The sequence below is a fragment of the Anolis sagrei genome, chromosome 5 (assembly GCF_037176765.1).
Source record: "Anolis sagrei isolate rAnoSag1 chromosome 5, rAnoSag1.mat, whole genome shotgun sequence".
NCBI lineage: Eukaryota > Metazoa > Chordata > Lepidosauria > Squamata > Dactyloidae > Anolis > Anolis sagrei.
In genome coordinates, this window is record NC_090025.1 from 105302687 (window position 1) to 105322690 (window position 20004).

Below are 20004 nucleotides of genomic sequence, written 5' to 3' on the forward strand. Positions count from 1 at the left end.
AGCAGGCCTAACCTAATATACTCTCACAAAATACACTCTTAGGATAGACTTGTGCAACCTGTAGCCAATGGGCCGCATGTGTCCCAGGATACCTATCACAAACTTATTTAAAACACTGAAAAAATGAAACTCAATTGTCCAGTTCTCAAGCGTGAATTTTTATAGATGGCAATAGAATAGAATAATTAAGGTATGTTATGTCTACAAATATCAGGATATTATCCATAATTTGTAGTTCAGCCAAAAGACCTGCTTGGCAATTTTAAAAGAACCTTTGAATAGAGTGGTCCATAATTAAAATTATTATGGACTTTTTTTTTTTTTGCTTATCTGTGGTAGCAGATATTATGTTATGTACTGATCTCTCTCTCTCTCTGCACATTCAATGTCAGTGTATTTTATGGGTAGTTCAGGACTAGCCCTCTTCTAATGCGGCGCAGGGAAGCCAAAAAGTTGCTCTAGGGCTTAAGACGTTTGAACTGAAGACACAAAATCACTTTATACTATTACGTGGTCTATTCCACCACAGCAATGCAAATACCCTTGTTGGCTTTCCCTGTTAGTCTGTGTAAAATTCCATCATTTGCTCTTAAGAACTCATTTCAAAGATCAAATTCCAGGTATAATCCAAACCAAGGTGTTTATTCAGATTTGTTTGCAGTGGAAGAAAACCATCAGCAATGCAAATATGGAGAGCTCTAAAATCTTGCAGGTGTCTTGCATCCTACTAGCACTCCCAGCATATCTGAGCCTCAAGAGGCTGCTAATGCAGAGGACTTCACAAGTGAACAAGAAGTAACAGTAAGATAAACAACAAGCCAGGTATCCAAAATTCAGATGAGAAGATCCAAACACTTCTAATAGAGGTCCGCCACAACAGAGGTCTGCAAAAGGAAATGCTTCCACAACTCTGCAATGGGCAAAAGATTAAGGTACTGAGTCAGGTATTGAGAAATGGGTTCAAGTTGCTATTGAGGAGAGATATTCTTTATATAAAAATTGAAACACTGATTTTGTCATAATTACCCAAAAGTAAAAGGGTAACTGAAAATCAAATGAATGTTTCTTTACTTGACTGTATATGCCTTCTTGGAGCAGAATACACAGTATTCCTCCTTCTAATTTTCCACTCTCTGTACTTCAGCTTGTCTCTGCCTCTCCCTATATTTACCTCAGCTGCTTTTAGCTCAGACGTGCTGAGATACTGATTTTTCCTCCCCCTTTCTCTTCCTACCCATTTTCCTCCTCTGTATTTGAACCGTCTCTGATTCCCTTCTCCTCACAGCATAGCAGCTGCGCAATTATGAATCACAAAGATATCCCTTCACCCCAGCTGGCATCAGATGCTGGGCCTTTGAGCACTGGCAGTGCTGGGAAGGGATGTAGTGGAGAAGGCTTGCCTAAAAGCAGAAGAGAAGTATCCATTGCTGAGGGACACACAGGTAGAGATGTCAATCTTTGGTTGCTTCATTCTTAGATGCATTGAGGTGTGATTATCAGAGATTCCAGGCATTTTTGCTTTTTAGGATTTTCTTAGTGAAAAATTCCTTTACTAAATACAACATTTGTGCCGAAAATAATGGGTTTTAGTGTGAAAAACAACATTTTCTTTTGAAAAATTGCAATTTTTACAAAAAAAGTTCCATAATTTACAATGGTTGAACCATTTTGGATGACGTATACCATGGACTATCTGTGAATATTCTTTATATCTCTACACGGAGCTTGGTGTGCAACTTTGGGATCAACGCCTGTCCATTTTAGGAACAGAATTACACTGTTTCATGTAATCGACAGTCTACAGTTTATACTACACAAAGAACTGGGCTGTTCTAGAAGGGCATTTAGGCAAGAACCAAGTCATGTAAGAAATAAAATGTTACAACCGTGGGCCTGTTCTAGCAAAGAAAACGGTAACTGTGATAGTTTGGAAAAACACCTTTATTTATGGTGCCAGACGTTGATGGAAACATGAAACATACTTTGATTTATCATATGCATATGAATACAACAGCAAGGTCAAAATTGAGAAGTGTACAACTGCTGAATGGAGCCCCTGGTGGCACAGTGGGTTAAACCCCTGTGCCGGCAGGACTGAAGACCGACAGGTCGCAGGTTCGAATCTGGGGAAAGAGTGCATGAGCTCTCTCTAACAGCTCCAGCTCCTCATGCGGGGACATGAGCAACGCCTCCCACAAGGATGGTAAAAACATCAAAACATCTGGGCATACCCTGGGCAACGTCCTTTCAGACGGCCAATTCTCTCACACCAGAAGCGACTTGCAGTTTCTCCTGACATGACAAAAAACAAAACAAAACAAAACGAAAAACAAAAAAACTGCTGAATCTGTTGCTTCTGCCAGTGGAAATGGGGAGGGTCTATCAAACTCTCTGGTGCAAATTTTGTTACCATGGGGTGTTTTCATGACCAATCTGGCTGCCATGTTTTCAACTAACTGGACTTTCTGAACACGGTACAATACCCAATATACTGCACACTGCAGAAGTCCAACCTTGAGTTTACTATCAAACTGGCAGATCCAAGAGTGCTCTTAAATGGGAAATACAGTCTTTCAGGCAGAGTGTAGCCCCATTCAGACCTGGTTGACACACCTCCAACCCTAGGTGAAGAACACATGTTGCAGCGTGTCCTCCCTCATCAGACAGGAAGGGAGTGGGGAGGGTTCACACCGGGCCAGATCTTTTCTTTTACAACAACTTAATCCTGACAAAACCAGGGAAAAATACCTGCCCAAAACAGTATTGGGAAAGTTGGCGATGCAAGCACAAAAGAAAATTATCCCATTACTAGTGAACAAAATTGAAGCAGAAATAACTACAGAAACAGTTGAAACCTGTATTACGCTCCTTCAGAGACCAGAGGTGCTTGCCATTAAGGGTCTCAAACTAGAGTTGGAGGTGTGTCAGCCAGGTCTGAATAGGGCTACGCTCTGCCTGAAATACTGTGTTTGCCATTGGGGAGTGCTTCTGGATCTGACAGTTTGGGAGTAAACTAGGTTAGGATCCTTAATAGCAAGCACCTCTGTTTTGGGCAGATATTTTTTCCTGGTTTATTCAGGATTAAGTTGTTGTAAAAGAAAAAGATCTAGCCCGGTTTGAACCCTCCCCGCACACTTCCTGTTAGAGGAGGGAGGACATGCTGCAACGTGTGTCCCTCACCATCCTTTTCTTAGATTATTTTAGAAAGGATCAGGTTATTGCGACTTAAGAATAATAAATGTTCCTCTTGTTGAGGATTCTAGACCTATTTTTCTACCTGCAATTTACTCTTTCGAACTCAGCATCTCAAGATGGGCACTTCTGCTGTAAATGGAATAAAGGCTCTAAAAGTCCTGGAATTCCAATAATAATCACTCATGTAACATGGAGGACTATAGAGGAAAGGGAAGGAGAATCCCAATTCTAGTGCCTGAATCATACACAGTTCAGAAAAACCTGTTTCAAAGATTTTTGCTTAATATCTTGCCAAACATAGACAGGCTGTTTACAAATTCACACATTTAGCTGACAATGTATATCAATTAAAATCTCAGTAATCGAACACTATTCTTTTTAAAGATATGAAATTGTGTAATAAAATTAGACTTTTTCAAGATTCAAAGAAAAAGCTAAGAAATATTGAATAGCAACACTTTTGGGTGTTAAGGTGATCGAACTGAGTTAAAATGATCTGAGTATGTGACTTCAAAAGATAAAGCACAATCCTGTCCATGTTCACAAAGAAGTAACTATGATTTAGTTCACTAAATATTACACAATAAGTAAAAGTCACTTTTGATAAAATGCCGGCTTTCTGATAAACTAGACTGCTTCACTTTTCTAATAAATGAAAATAAAAATGCCAACTCCAAATGTTTTTTTTTTCTTTTAACAGGATGAAAATCAATATGTCTAATATTAAGCTGTTTTAAATGGCTTTAAATCTGCATTTATTCTTTACTACATTGATTGCAAATAACAAAAGCAAACAAATGTTGAAGCCTTAGATTTTGTTTGAGTTATAAAGGGAGCTGTTAGCTAAAACAAAAGGAAATAAACATAACTAAATCACATAGGAAAATATAAAAAGCTCATTAAAATCATTTTTTAAAAAATATTAAATTATTCTTACAATACAAATATATTAAGATTCAGTATAATTTAAAAATGGTATGGGGAAGTACTTTGCTGCCAACTAACTCAATAATTAAAATATCAGTCTATGTCACTTGATAAACTGAGGAGTTTCTACCAGAGAAAATTCAGATTTTTTAGAAGCAGTTTAGATTTTCTCATAAGTAATAATGATGACGATGATAATAATAATAACAATAATATATTTATATTCCGCCTTATCTCCCCTAGGGGATTCAGGGCGGATCCCAACAAAAATAGGAAAACATTCAATGCCTCAATAACAGTAAATACAAATATTAATAACCCAAAATAACCCCACATAAAGAGCAACTTAAGAATAACAACTATAATTTAAATAAAACATAATCAATTGAAAATTATAACTAACGTAACTTGAATAACTTAACATCCAAATTAATATATCAAAAGAACACAAAGTAACACTGCTTCCCTTCAAATCTCTTTCTTGATTTTTATACTAGTTTAGACAAAACAGGGTATACTTACGTGACTGATGTTGCCCTTTTTATCCATGTGTAAGTCCTATGGGATTCATGTCCCATTTTAACTAATTTTTTCTATCAAATGACTGACACATATTCTCATCTTCTGACCAGCAGAATGAAAGCTGAATTGTCGCTTTTTCTTTCCCAGTGGCCATCCACCCAGATTGAAAACTAGTTTCTGTATCAACTCAGAAAAGAAACCGCAACTGCTACCCAGAGATTTAAATTGCTAATGTGGACATCTGCATAACAATGAACCATCTACAGAGATAGCATATTAGCAGTCTACGGGTTCAATGTGAAATGCGTATAGGAGGATCATCAAATGGCTTTCAAAATCCTTATTTTGAGACAGCACTGTAAACAGCCTGTTGCTATTTTCTCTGTTTCTCAGCATGTAGCTGCATGTTCCTTCAAGATTAAAATCACACGCAAGCCTATTATGTTCTTTGCTCTATCCTACTTGTCTGTTCCTTGCTCCTTTGAATATCTTTACAAGATTCTTTTTCCTGGTAGAACAGGATTCTCATAAATTTCAACACCACACCCACTTATTTTACTCACGGAGCTATATAGTACCTCTCCTATGTCATATAGGAGTCAAATGCCAACACACACTTTAAAAATGTTTAAAACTCTGTCTCTGGGATCCATCAAACTATGAGTAATAACAATTGCTCATATATGTTGCCTAAGAAACTGTCTGTTCTTTCTTATTTTAAAAATTATTGTTTGCAAATAATATATGCTGGCTAACAGTCACCTGTGAAGACTGTACTGGAACACTTCGCCTCATGAAATCTACTTATTTTAGAAGGTAAAGAAATTGTAGCTCACAGGTTGCATGGGGCTCCCAATGCAAACCAAACCCCCCATTTTACACATACCCCATAGCAAACCCCAGCTTAAGAAAGTGGGGTGATTTGCTATGTATGCCTAACCCCACCTTCGCAGACAGTTATTTCTTGTTTTTGAAAAAAAGGCATGCTAAAACCTAAACAGGATTGGGGAAATGATTTTCAAGGAGCAAATCACATACCTCATATGTCTATCTTTATGTGTCTTAGTAATGTGCAGAACTGAACATTTTAAAAGAAAGGTAAGACTTTCTGCCTCACAGATTAGCATATTTCAAAAGATGTCAAGGTAAATTTTGTAAGACAAAATCAAGAGGTAGACATCTTTAGTAACAGAACAAACACCAGGTATGTCTAACAATAGCTCATATGCATCCAATTAAATAATACGTTATATATGTTTTTTGTCAAGGTTCAACAGATTAAGCATCAAAATCAACATGTCTGAACAGAAAATAATAAAAGTTTAGTGTTGCAAAATTACCTCAAGATTATCAAGCGAACGAGTAATGCTGAATCTCTTCTGTCGTCCAAATGATCTTCGAGCAGAACGTTGAGTAAATTGTACTAATCCAGAAGTAGCTCCAAACTTCATCCACTAAATAAACAATAACATAAGTATTTAATTTATGTGTTGATTCTCATAGATCAAAATCTATTTGTTTCCGATATCTTTGTGAATAGCATTTATTTTCTAAAGACTTCATTACACCCTGCTGTTGAACTATGCATGCCAGCAATTAAAAAATAAAATTATTTTTTGTTTTTTATTACAATTCCACAATATATAAAATATCACAAAACATATAAAAGTCTATATAAAAGTCAGTATGTATGTATGTATGTTGGTTTGAGTGGTGGCGCAACAGGTTAAACCACTGAGCTGCTGAACTTGCTGACTGAAAAGTTGGCGGTTCGAATCCATGGGACGGAGATAGCTCCCGCTGTTAGCCCCAGCTTCTGCCAACCTAGCAGTTCAAAAACATGCAAATGTGAGTAGATAAATAGGTACTGCCTCAGTGGGAAGGTAAACAGCGCTCCATGCAGTCAAGCCGGCTACATGACCTAGGAGGTATCAACACACAACTCAGGCTCCTCAGTTTAGAAATGAAGATGAGCACCACTTGCAGAGCTGGAGATGAGCACCAACATCCAGAGCCGGAGATGAGCAGTCCTCAGAGCCAGAAGGGGAAGCCTTTACCTTTATCTGTGTTTAGTTATTTCTAGGCATTGAATGTTTGCCTTTGTAATGTTTGACTGTGTATGTGGGAATCCGCCCTGAGTCCCCTCGGGGAGATAGGGCAGAATATAAATAAAGTATTATTGTTGTTATTATTATTATTATTATTAGTAGTAGTAGTAGTAGTAGAAGAAATTAGTAGTAGAAATGCTCCTAGATAGCATGGTGGATCTGGACCAAATCTGGCACATATAACCTTCATTAACCAACTTAAAATAATTAAGGGGGTCGAATAAAAGAATGGTCACCTCTTTCAGGCCCAGAGTTGAGAAAAAGAACAAAGTGGATTGGCTGTGGCTAGGTGAAGGATTAGCTATTGCTAGGTGAGGTGGCTATCTATGATGTCACCTTTTCCTTCCCTTCCCTCTTCCCTTGCTTTCCGGCATATACTTCCTTTCCTTTCTCTTCCTTCCGTTCTCCTCTTCTTTCATCCCTTCTTTCTTCCATTCCTTTCTCTTCCCCACTTTAGCTTTCTTTCCTTTTCTCCCTGCATGCTCCTCTCTTCCTTCCATCTTTCCTTCCCACCCTTTTCTTCCTTCCCCCTTCCTTTCCTCCCTCCCTCCCTTCTTTCTCCCTTCCCTTCCTACATATATCACCTAGCAGCAGCCAAGCCACTTCCCGTAATTCACACTGACTGCACAGGTGCCTTTATTGCTATGTTTCGGTGAAGGGAGGGCAAGGAATGCGAAAAGGTGAAGAACGGAAAACTGATAGTCAGTCAGAAACCTTTTTTGCTATTATTTCCAATGTTACCACACCTAGATTTAGCAAATTCAACACAATCTTTTTCATAAATATAACTTACATTAAAATTGTGGAAAATATTTTATTAGGATTTACTCAAGTATAATGGGGCCTCAAACATAATGCATACCTCAGTTTTGAAGGTGTGCATTACAAAAAATGGGATTTGCAGTGGAAAAGGATTTGCAGTTACCAGCCTCACACAGTTCCCAAGCGGCCTTATTCACAACCCCTTCAAAACTGAAGGGGAGGTTTTTAAGGCCTTGTTACAAGGGACTGAGCCTTAAGGATAGGCGAGTAAGAGACCCCGAAGCCTGCCCGAGAGGGAGGATGCATGGCTGAGCCCTGGACTAGAGGAAGGTCGCAGGGGCAATGCTTATTGGTCTCTTGCAGCCACACTGTGGTTAAGTGGCAGGAACAACTGGATCACCAGCTGGGCACCCTTCCTTCTTCTTCAGGTGCCATAGAGCCTTGAAACCACCACCTGGAACAACCTATTAGCTCCTGCCTCCCTATCCAGGCTCTGAGGCTCCAATCCCCTCTGGGCCTTTTCACGCAGGTTGGTTTACATGTGCGATTCTAATGCCCCATCAAATTTATTGCACACCTCAATTTTGGTGATGTTATTTAGCCAAACAAAGGGAAGCATTAAACTCTTTAAATGTTAATGGCATAGGCTCATCATACAAAAGTTGGGAGGATATGGAATTGTTAAAACTTTGAGAACTGATATTATATTTCTACAAGAGACACATTTGAAACAAAGAATTAAAAGAATATTGAAACAATCTTACTTTAAAAACAGTTTAGTTCAAAATAGACGTAAACATTATTGACTGGAAGGAAGATTGATATTTATATAAGGGGGGAAACAGGAAGAATAGTGACAATCAGAACATATTATTCAGGAAATAAAAATCAAGCAACCTTTATGGAACAAATACTAAGGAAAGATAGACACTTTCAGAGGGACCTAACATAATTGGTGTAATTATTTGTGTTTTGGATTTCTGATTTTTCCCTGGATTTCTGAATACACGTGGTTGCATACATGTACATAATGAAATATCTTAGAAAAGGGATCCAAGTCTAAATACAAACTTCATGTAAGTTGCATATACACTTGTAATATTTTCAATCATGTTATGCATGAAACAAAGTTCGTGGATGTTGAACCACTATTTGTTCATAAGAGAATAATATTAAACTGGAAACACCATTACATTTAACTCATATCCCAAGTGATCTTTTTCTGACTAGGAAATACCAGAGAACACTAAATACTTTAATTTCTGTTTTGTTTTTTTTTTAAGTGGATATACTGAAATGTAAACATACCCTTGCATGTGTCTATGCTTTCACATTGCTGGCTGGCATATGGTTACCGCATTAATATTACAGGAATTTCTTAGGCAAGGCATACTGAAAGGTGATTTTATCAATTCCTTCCTCTGAAGCATAACCTATGGTAGCTGGGATTTACTGGTGGTCTTCCATCAAAGTATTAACCAGGGCTGATCTTGTTTAGCTTTTCATATCAGAAAAGGTATGGTGTCTCTAGGACAGGCATCCTCAAACTGAGGCCCTCAAGGTGTTTGGGCCTCAAACTCCCATAAGCCCTTGCCAGCTTGTTCAATGGTCAGGAATTCTGGGAGTAGGAGGCCCAAAGAGCAGAAGGGCCACAGTTTGAGGATGTCTCCTCTAGGGTATTTAGGCTAGGTTCACTTTATGAAGCAGGAAAACCCTTTAAGGTATCAAAGCATTCCCTCAAGACAGCAATCACAAGTTTTAATTGTCTAACTCCACTTATGTGTCTTGGTTTTGTTGCTGCTTCTCATATGGCAAGAAAGCAACAGCAAGTAAAAAACAAAATATTGAAAGAAAAAGGACTGCTTTAAGAGGAGAAATATTTTTTCTAAGTAGGTATTTATATGAATGACTCAAAAAGACACATCTAATTAAACATGTAAAGGTACACATAAGCATAACTGATCAGATATGAATTGATGATCTAGTCGTGAAAGCCATAGAACTGGCACCAATTTCAAAGCGAAATGTCTAATGAAAAGGAGGCTTGCATTTACACTGGCAAGATGTTCAAAAGGCATACATATTCTTAAACAAAAAATATAGTATTCTACTTGCTGTCTTCTATTATAGGAACAGCATTCCACAGCAGCACTTGCATGATTTCAACATCCTTCAAAACTTTCCCCATGAATATTTTTGAATTAGCCATAGACTCAATACTTAACTGCACCCTTATGCAACCTGACGTCCAGATGTGCTAGGCTTCCACTCCCACCTCATTCGCTGTTCTGGCTTTGGAATGATGGGAATGATAATTTAATACATTTGAGAGGACATCAGGATGGAAAAGACTAGCTTACTATAATTATCTCTGGATACACATAACTGAAATAACAAAAGGTTAAGTATTTTTTTTGGAGGTGTTACAAAATTCCTTGCTGATCAAATAAAAAAGATATGTTTATGCTAGGTTCTGAATTAAGAATTATGATGCTCTCTCAAATTGAAGGAAAGAATGTTACAGGGGATTTGTAGGCAGATGCAACGGGAAGAAGGAGACACAAAACTTTCTGTGTTGTTTTCAAGCTTTATATCACTTGGAACTTCAACTGAAGAAATTGGTTTTTATCCATGAAAGTTAATGCAAAAATAAATAACAGTTGGTTGCAAAGCTATGCCACATTTTTCTCCCCATACCTTCTTTCTTTTTATAGTGCAACAAAGTAACACATCTTTTTAAAAGCATCATAATGGACTTTGTTACTGAAATCAGGAGAAAAAAAGAATCAATTGCTTATTTATAAATAGAAAGGTTTGTAATAAACTATATAGATGTAATGGTTTCAATGTTGAACACTGACTCTGGAGACCAGGATCTGAATCTTCACTCAGCCATGGAAATCCACTGGGTAACCTTGGGCATGTCACACTCTCTCGGCCTTAGAGAAAGGCAAAGGCAAAGTCTCACTGAACTAGCCAAGAAAACCCTGTGACAAGGCAGCTTTTCGGTTGCCATAAATCAGGGATCTAACAACCAAATATGACTAGGGATCTCTAGCTGTTTAGCGGGTACTATGAGGAGAGGTTGTCCCCTCAGATTCCTACATTTATAACAGAGATTTTTGGAAACATGTTTTGTTATAGGTGAACAGACATGTACTGTAAGTAATAGTGTTTTGTCAGAGGCAAAGTTCCTTTTGTTGGAATCAATGGAAATAAGTACTTGACAGATTAAGATTACATATGAATTTGTGAAACACAACATCAACATTCTTGGACAGGTAGCTGGGATAAACTTCCATCTCCCAATAAACCTCATCTAGTGATACTTCACAAAAACAACCTCTGCCATTATAAATTACTTGAGGGCATCATTTTTAATTGAATCCACACACATGTAACACTGCTATTTCTTCTTGAAAGCCAGCATCTACCACCACTCATAACATCTGCATACTTTTAAGGGCCAGGTTAGATTATGGTGTGATCCATAAGGAACAGCTACCCCTATTGCCACCATCTGGCTGGTACCACTATGTCCTGTGGCCTTGTGAGGTTTGCCTCAGTACTGTTTAAGTGTTGTCCGATGAGGCAATATTTCATATGAATGCATTTTCCATTCCATAAAGTGTTCTACTGGTGCTGGCAGAGTCAGTCCTATTATGCACTGTAAAGGCATTTTCTTTTGATAATGCTACTAATTTCATTAATTGACAGTCAGATAAATACTGTTAGCACCCTGATCCCACAACCTTTCTGTGGATGAGGAATACACCCACTCTGTGCTTGTGTTTCAGCTCAGCAAATGGAACTGCCATGGTGGTGTCTCATTCTTCTGCCAGGTCTCTCCTGCCCTAACCACCTTCTAATGCAGTGGTTCTCAACCTGAGGGTCCCCAGATATTTTGGCCTTTAATGCCCAGAAATCCTAACAGCTGGTAAACTGGCTAGGATTTCTGGGAGTTGTAGGCCAAAACACCTTGGGGACCCACAGGTTGAGGATCACTGTTGTAATGCTTCCTGCAAGAGAGCCTGTTGCTTTTTTAATGCAACCATATCCTCAGTGTGCTGTTGTACTTCCTTTGGAATGGCTTTCAAATTGTTCCCAAAATGCAGCGTACAGAGTGAGGGATTCATTCTAGTCCTGTCACCAATTCCTGCCTCTCCCCTGCCACTTTATCCCCAACCCCCAAGCTCAACATACCCTTTAACACAGCAGCCAAGGTGGGATCTCCATGTTCAACTGTCTCAAATTCCTATGGCATAGGTGGGGGGTCAGCTGATTTAAAACTAGAGTCACTGGCGCTCAGACACTTGGGCTTGATCAATCAGGGATGTGACTCCGGCCAGTATATTGCTAGGCAGATTTCTTTCTTTCCTTTCTGTGGATGAGGAATACACCCACTCTGTGCTTGTGTTTCAGCTCAGCAAATGAAACTGCCATGGTGGTGTCTCATTCTTCTGCCAGGTCTCTCCTGCCCTAACCACCTTCTAATGCAGTGGTTCTCAACCTGAGGGTCCCCAGATATTTTGGCCTTTAATGCCCAGAAATCCTAACAGCTGGTAAACTGGCTAGGATTTCTGGGAGTTGTAGGCGAAAACACCTGGGGACCCACAGGTTGAGGATCACTTTTCTAATGCTTCCTGCAAGAGAGCCTGTTGCTCTTTTAATGCAACCATATCCTCAGTGTGCTGTTGTACTTCCTTTGGAATGGCTTTCAAATTGTTCCCAAAATGCAACGTACAGAGGGAAGGATTCATTCTAGTCCTGTCACCACTTCCTGACTCTCCCCTGCCACTTTATCCCCAACCCCCGAACTCAACATACCCTTTAACACAGCAGCAAAGGTGGGATTTCCATGTTCAACTGTCTCAAATTCCCGTGGCATAGGTGGGGGGTCCGCTGATTTAAAACTAGAGTCACTGGCGCCCAGACACTTGGGCTTGATCAATCAGGGATGTGACTCCAACCAGTATATTGCTAGGCAGATTTCTTTCTCCACAAGGGCATTGCTTCTGAATCCTGCCAACTATGCCAAATGTTTTGCCAAAGGCAAAAGTTCTTTTTTTGGATTCAAAGGCAATATGTACTTCAGCATCAAACAAAGAAATATGAACCTAGCAAGTCTCCCTTCCTCAAACAGCTGTCTGGAACCCCCTAGCAACAGCAAAGAATGCCCTGCATCTACAGCACCTTCTTGGTATCATCTGCCTGCATTCAGATTCATTTTCAAGCTGAATTGCCAGAGTTTATATAGCCATCCCAAATAACTAAATACTATGTTTTACTCTGCTGTGCTATCACCCAGGTGTATAAATAGTAAACATTTTTCACCATTTAACTAATGAAATTAAAACATGATAGATAACCAAGTGATTGGAGAGCAGCCAAACTCACTAATTGAGTGGGATCTTTCTATACTCCAAGGACATGCTCTTCTAATTAATTTTGACTTTGAAATATATTCAACAAAAGAGTCCTTAAAGAAGCTTAAGGATTAACCCATAAGGTCTTTTGTGGGAATAGACAGAACAACAGTGACACATAAACCTATATCCCCAATATACAAATGCCTTCCACAATATTCCTCCTACAAGTAATCATATAAATTGAAATTTTGGTTACAATGTGAAGGATTGCCAGTTTTATCTACAGGAACTCTTTTAAGTAGGAAATTCTCCCACTTAGGGTCAGAAAGTTGAGGCATGCAACAGAAAGTGTGCAGAGGTCTCACCTGAATATTGAGGCTATTTTTTATCTACCCCTTATAGCTGTACTCTTTTGTCAACCCAATATTCAGTAATCTATTACTAAATTTAACAAAGCTGAATATTAAGACAATTGGATGTATTTGTCTAACCAGACACTATAGGTGAATATTGTTTAAAAAGAAACTACTATTGAGTATCAACAGAACACATCTGTATTGCTCACACAATGTCAGGAACATAACCAATATGTGTGTAAATTTATTTATTTATTATTTATTTAAAGCATTTATATTCCACCCTTCTCACCCCAAGGGGGACTCATAATGGAACACAACATATATACAGCAAGCATTAAATTCCTGTACATAAACTATAAATATACACAAACACTAAAATCAGTTATCTCCACTTAAAATCAATTGTTTAAAACCTCTGAACATTTTACTTTAAGAAAAAAATTGTTTTGCCTAGCATTGCCATATTGAAACGGGAAGTATCCTATATAATAATAATAATAATAATAATAATAACAACAACAACAACAACAACAACAACTTTGATACCCCGCCACCATCTCCTCAACAGGGACTCGGGGCGGCTTACATGAGGCCAAGCCCAACAACATATTACAGTAAAATAAAACCAAAATACAAACAACAACACAGTGAAATACATAAAACATATGAATACAGTAAACAATATATAATGCAAAACAAAATCATTCACAATCACAGTGACAATGAGCATGTGCAAGGTAAAATACTAAAATCTCAGGGTGAGATAGGAATGGATCAGATTATTTGTGAGGGAGAAGCTCATAAGTGGAACAGGGTCATAAAAAGGCCTTCATATAAGCGGGAGGAAATGTACTCTGGGAATAAAACGTTGAGGGGGAGCAACTATGTACTCTCCAAAAGTTCAACAGACAAGCCAGGTTTTGAGATCCCTGAAGGTTTCTAAGATAGGAGCTTTCCTAATCTCACCAGGGAATAAGTTCCAAAGTTAGGGGGCCACAGAGGAGAAGGCTCTCTCCCTTGTACCCACAAGACAAGCCTGTGAAAGTGGTAGGGCCACTTTTTTTAACAGTTGTATTAAAGAGGAATTTTCAGCTAATGTTGCATGTCAGGCAATCACACAACAAGCAACACCTTATGATATCCCTTGGTTTTTGCTTTTATCTTCTCAAAATATAGAAAAAGTAGAAGAGGGAATTTTTCCAGAAAATTTCTTAATGTTCTAAATAATATGTGATTTGGCACATTTGGTTTAATTATTCGCATACATTGAAAACTTTATATAACAACTATTTTATTGGAATATTTATAATAATTCAAGCAGAATAACATACACTTCTTGCTTATTTGACAAAAAAAGGACATCTAAAAAAATAGTTTTTAAGGACACAGAAACTCCTCCCAACTTGCCTGGACTGCTTCCTTCCTTTGATCATTCCTAACACCAACGAGGGGAGAGAGTCTCCAAAAGATGCAAAAGGAAAGAGAAGGGCAGAAAATTAATAGAGATAGAGAGAGAAAAGAAATAGATAAATATAGACTTACTTTGAATAAAGGAGGAGAAAAAGAGGACTTGCACTGCTGCTGAAATAAACTTACCTGAAGCTGGCAACAAATTCAAAGAGGTAGCCTTTACCCAAAAAATACATAAACACCACTGGCAAATGAATGGACATCTTTGAAATATGTTTTCTTTTTATCTGTGACTTCCTTCTGTTGTAGATACCTGTGTTGTGCTTTTGTTGCTGTATGGCAATAAAGGGTGTGTGTGTGAATGGACACCTAACTGAACAGGTTAAACTATAAATATCTGGAAGTTATTTTCCAGGCCACTGGTTTCTGGAAAGCCTAAGTCTCTTACATGAAAGCAAATGCAGAGAGTAGTTACAATTCACTTATCTCATATTTTTTACTGCATGGCCAGTATGTACTCTCAGCAATCTACATTTATAATGCTAAGATTTTATGACAAATTTTATATGGAGCACAAGTCTGTGCATTTAGCACTACTGTGGTCTTATAATCTGACCAGGCATAGTTTTTAAGATGTATTTTTGTCTCCCAAACTGTGTGCCTGGTGTACTTCTACAGTTAGAGATTGGTCAAATATCTGTTGAGTCTTCGATTTGAATGAACAAATTAAACTTCTAGTAAAAAAATATTTTCATGCCTAAAAATCTGGCCCTACTGACCCTTAGTGATGCATTCCAATCAAGGTTAATAAAGTCAATTGATGAGAAAGTCCTAAAATTTGGCTTCTCAGAAAATGCCATCCAAATTATGGGCTACACAAAAGCCAAAGAAAATATTTGGCAGCAAATCTAGGTACTGTATATACTCGAGTATAAGCCTAGTTTTTCAGACCCTTTTTTAGGCTGAAAAAGTTCCCTCAGCTTATACTCGAGTCAAGGTTATTTATCATTTTGTTATTATTCTGCCAACCTAGCAGTTTGAAAACATGCAAATTTAAGTAGATAAATAGGTACCCCTCTGGCAGGAAGGTAACTGCGCTCTATGCAGTCATGCCGGCCACATGACCTTGGAGGTGTCTAAGAACAACAATGACTCTTCGGCTTAGAAATGGAGACGAGCACCAACCACCTTAGTTGGATACGACTGGACTTAATGTCAGGGGAAAACCTTTATTATTACATTTATTATTTTACTCTATTTCTTGTTATTGTTATTAGTTTTATAATTTAACTTTATTATTATTATTGTTACATTTATAATTTTACTCTATTTATTATTGTTATTACATTTATTATTTTACTTTATTATTACTATTATTATTATTATTATTATTACATTTATTAGTTTACTCTCTTTATTGTTATTGAGAGGATATGTAAGCACATTTACATTGAAAAAGGTTAGAAAAATTGTTTAATCCTAGTTGGACAGTCTTATCTTAAATTACAGTTTTATGTAAATATTCAAACACATTTAACCTACAGATGCCTCAATTGATGTAATGTTATTGGTATCATTTTTATTTTGAAATTTACTAGTAGCAGCTGCATTTCTCACTTTCGGTTTGTAGTCTCGAGACAATACCTTTTCCCAGTTTTTTGTGGTAAAATTAGGTGCCTCAGCTTTTATCCGGGTCGGCTTATACTCAAGTATATATGGTAACTGAATTGCAAAATTACATCAACACAGTTTCCATTTTCCCAGTTTTTAAAGATGGTGGTAGTGGTGGTGGTGGTGAGGGGGCTTTTTTCCTGCAGAGAACCTAAACTCTGTTATATTAAGTTAGGGTTGTCTTTACTTGCTTTAAATTACTGTATTACAATATTTATATGATCAATACAAAGTTTATGGTATAGTATAGGGCATATTTCAGGCCTATTTGGACAGTACCTCTCAAGCAACCAGAAACTAAATTTATCTACTTTCATGGGTGCCAATTAACTTAGAGTCTGCTGTATATACATGCATACAAATATGTAGAGTTTTTCAAGAATATATAAACGGCTGATGTTCAAAATTACTTGAGATGCAAAAGGAATGTCATCAACACTGCAAAATTCAATATCCAATTGCTCTCTTTTGAAAAACTGTCCTTTTTAAAATAAAACTTTTATAAACTAAGATCAGCAACAGCTGAAATGTTGTTTAATGCCATATAATTTAATGTAACATTTTTAATTGTAGGGTTTGTTCTATTTTTAACTGGCAGCATCTAGAATAACTCTAATATTGGGTTGCTATGAATTAATCTCTGAAACTGAACTGCATGTTCTAAGGAACAAGTGCTAGCTGCTGAAAATAGCAGTCCTGTTTTCATATACACCCATTCCTTTGCGATGTCTAGCACAACTTATCCATGTCCTAGCTAATTATACTGTCTGTTCCCAAAGCTATGCTTCAACTCTTAAAGTGCAAAATGGGTTGCATTCAGATTTAGGCAGGTGCAACCAAGCTGGCAGAAGCAGATTTGCCTGCCTTGTTCCTGTTCTGAAACTGTCTCACATGGAACACAGACAGTTGAAAGATACATCTGAATAGAACAAGCTAAGGTGCAGGTGGAAATCCTGGAAAATCAGTAATTTAGCAGAGCTATGCTTATAAAAGGTACTTTGCTCCCCTCCACATCAGCTTCTTCAAGTAAAGCCATTCAGTAATATCTTCAGAGCTCTGAAACCTTTTCAGTATATTATAGGAAAACAAGGGAAGAAAATTGCACTACTAGCCCAGTGGCATGTGTATTAAGTCTGTACAAATCCAACAGACATAAAAATATAGGGATGTTCTAATTCCCATTACAGATGGAGACCACAAAACAGTATGGCTGTTTTTGACAGCAGCCCTATCTTACTGGGACCACTATCCTGGTTGGACACTTTCCTTATATAGATTATTTCCACATATGTAGACTGCAATCCTACATTTCTTCTATGTAGCATGAGTATCTACTTTATGCTAGCATACCACTTGTAGCTTTGTACAACTCTCATACAGAGAATCACTGAGAATCATATGTCCATGAATGTGCCCTATCCTGCAAAATGCAACATGTAACATGCAATGGCTAGGTCCTTCTGTTATCTTCTAAGAATGGAGTACATACTTGTTTCAGAAAAATATTATACCATATTTGTTTTAGAGACTGAGGAAGGAGTATCTTGGTTGTCTCATTCAGCAGCTGCAGCCATACCTACTACCCCATTAACGGAGAATCTGACTATTCCTCTTTTTCAGTATGTTTATTCCTGTTTGGACACTGGCTGTAAACTACTGCCTTACAACATTCCTCAATGCAATGTGGCACCAGGAAGGAGAGATCGCTTCATTCTGTATTGTTGCTGTGAGGGTTACAAGGTGCAAGCACAAGTTTTACTCTACTGAATGCAGCCACATCTCTTCTATTGCTTCATCCATCCAGGAGTCAGAAGGGTTAGGGTTAGCTGAATACACAGTTCATGATCAATGCTCAAGACTTGATAATTAGTGGCACTAAACAATATCCTAGGATCAACATGACGCTCACAGCTTTTGGCTGTCGCAGGTTACAGGTGAGCTTGCTGAGTGGCCTAAAGAATTGGGCTGGCCACTGGGATATTTTGTGGCATGAGGGTGTGGTTCTGGTGGTTGCTCCTTTGTTGTGCCATAGGAGACCTCAGTATACTCTTTCTATTCCAGGTAATATGGGATGTCCACCTACTGTCATGTGCTCACTCCATGCAGGAGGGCTAGGACACTTGCTGAGATTCCTTTCAATAGTGCTCACAGTGTTACTTGCTTGTGAATCAAGCATATTAATTGGCAACTAAGTATTGGATTCTGAAACCTCACTGAACAATCAGAAGATACACACAGTCCAGGACTGTTGAAAATAACAACCTTCTTCAAACGTTCTCTAGTAATTTTTATCTATGATTCTCTTACAGTTTCCTGTATGTATGTTCTGGTATGCAGCTTCCTTTACTCTATGGTTCCTGAGAAGTTATAAAAGGGGCTTCAGACCACATGATCACTACAGACTACTCCAGACCTCAGATCACATGATTACTTACTGTTTTTGCTGTAAGAGATGCCTTGGTCGGATGGCACAGAGGATTATCTCAGGAATATCTGAAACTGGACTAATATGTACTTGTATATGCTGAACACATGAAGGTTGTGAGTAAACCAAATATGTTATTTTATCAAAGTCTATGAAGTGCATAATATAAAACAAACTGTTTTATGGGAGTGTGTGTGTGTGTGTATAGATAGATAGATTATCTGCACGCCCCATCCCTCTCCGAAAACTCTATCCTAGTCATATTTCACCTGTTCATGCTCAGCATTATCTTTAAATTTTTAATTATTACATTTGGCCCAGCCATAGGTTTTTCAAACGTTGTTGTGTTACTGTTAATGTTTATTGCTTATCTTTTGTTATGAGTTTTATTTTATTGTTTTGTATTACTGTTGTTATTGTTTTCATTACTGATGTATTGTGGACTTGGCCTCATGTAAGCTGCACCGAGTCCCTTGGGGAGATAGTAGCGAGGTATAAATAAAGTTTTATTATTATTGTTATTATATTATTATTATTATTATTATTATAGATAGATAGATAGATAGATAGATAGGGCACTGAAAAATGCTTCTAAAGCTCTGTTGTTTTTATGCACTGGCAAATCTCTGTTTTTCTAACAGATCAGAGATAACAGGTTATTCAGTCTAACAACTGAAACCATTGCCTTACATAATTATATCTGGTTGTGTTCCACAAAAGAAGATTCTACTCAAAAGGGTTTTTGGCTCTTCACTGAAAGGTCATGCCTTTCTAAAAATTTATGATATCCAAAAGGTGTTTTCCCAAAGGTTATGAATGCCATTTTCCAAAAGGACAGAAGCTAGTATTCTCTAAGCCTGTGCTATGCTTCACAACACATCTCCCTGTGTTGCCATAGCAGCTCCCTGACCTTTTAAAGTATTTGAAATTATTTTTAAAAATATGTAAAATGCAACCCTAACAGTGGAAAGAAACAAAAATATACAAGAAAAGAAAGAGAAAAAAGATAGATACAAAAAGAAAGGCTAGGGAAGATCAAGATAAAAATGACACCTATATCTTCAACCAGAAGGGTGAATTCTGTTTTTTGAGTTCCCATATCCACTTAAAGTCTCACCCTTGGTTTCCTGCTGAAGGTCCATAATTGTATAACACTAATATCTTTCCTACACAGAACCTGAAAGATAAACATATCTCTATATAAAATATTCCTACACATTTTACTCATTACCTCTTCCTTTTTCTCCATTACTAAA

At 37.7% G+C, this 20004-nt stretch overlaps 1 protein-coding gene across 7 annotated transcripts in view; it reads right to left on the reverse strand.

Annotated features, from left to right (window-relative positions):
- The window catches only part of RGS12 (regulator of G protein signaling 12), a 98022-nt gene that overhangs the window by 63700 nt on the left and 14318 nt on the right, over positions 1 to 20004 (reverse strand). For 5 of the 7 annotated variants that reach the window (XM_060778011.2, XM_060778009.2, XM_060778012.2 and 2 more), the window contains exon 3: positions 5985 to 6098. In XM_060778011.2, coding sequence (XP_060633994.2) covers positions 5985 to 6098 — 114 coding nt within the window. Of the gene's footprint in view, positions 1 to 4644; positions 5083 to 5984; positions 6099 to 14649; positions 14702 to 20004 lie in introns of those variants that run through there. The other 2 variants (XM_060778015.2, XM_067468953.1) reach the window with 2 other exon arrangements.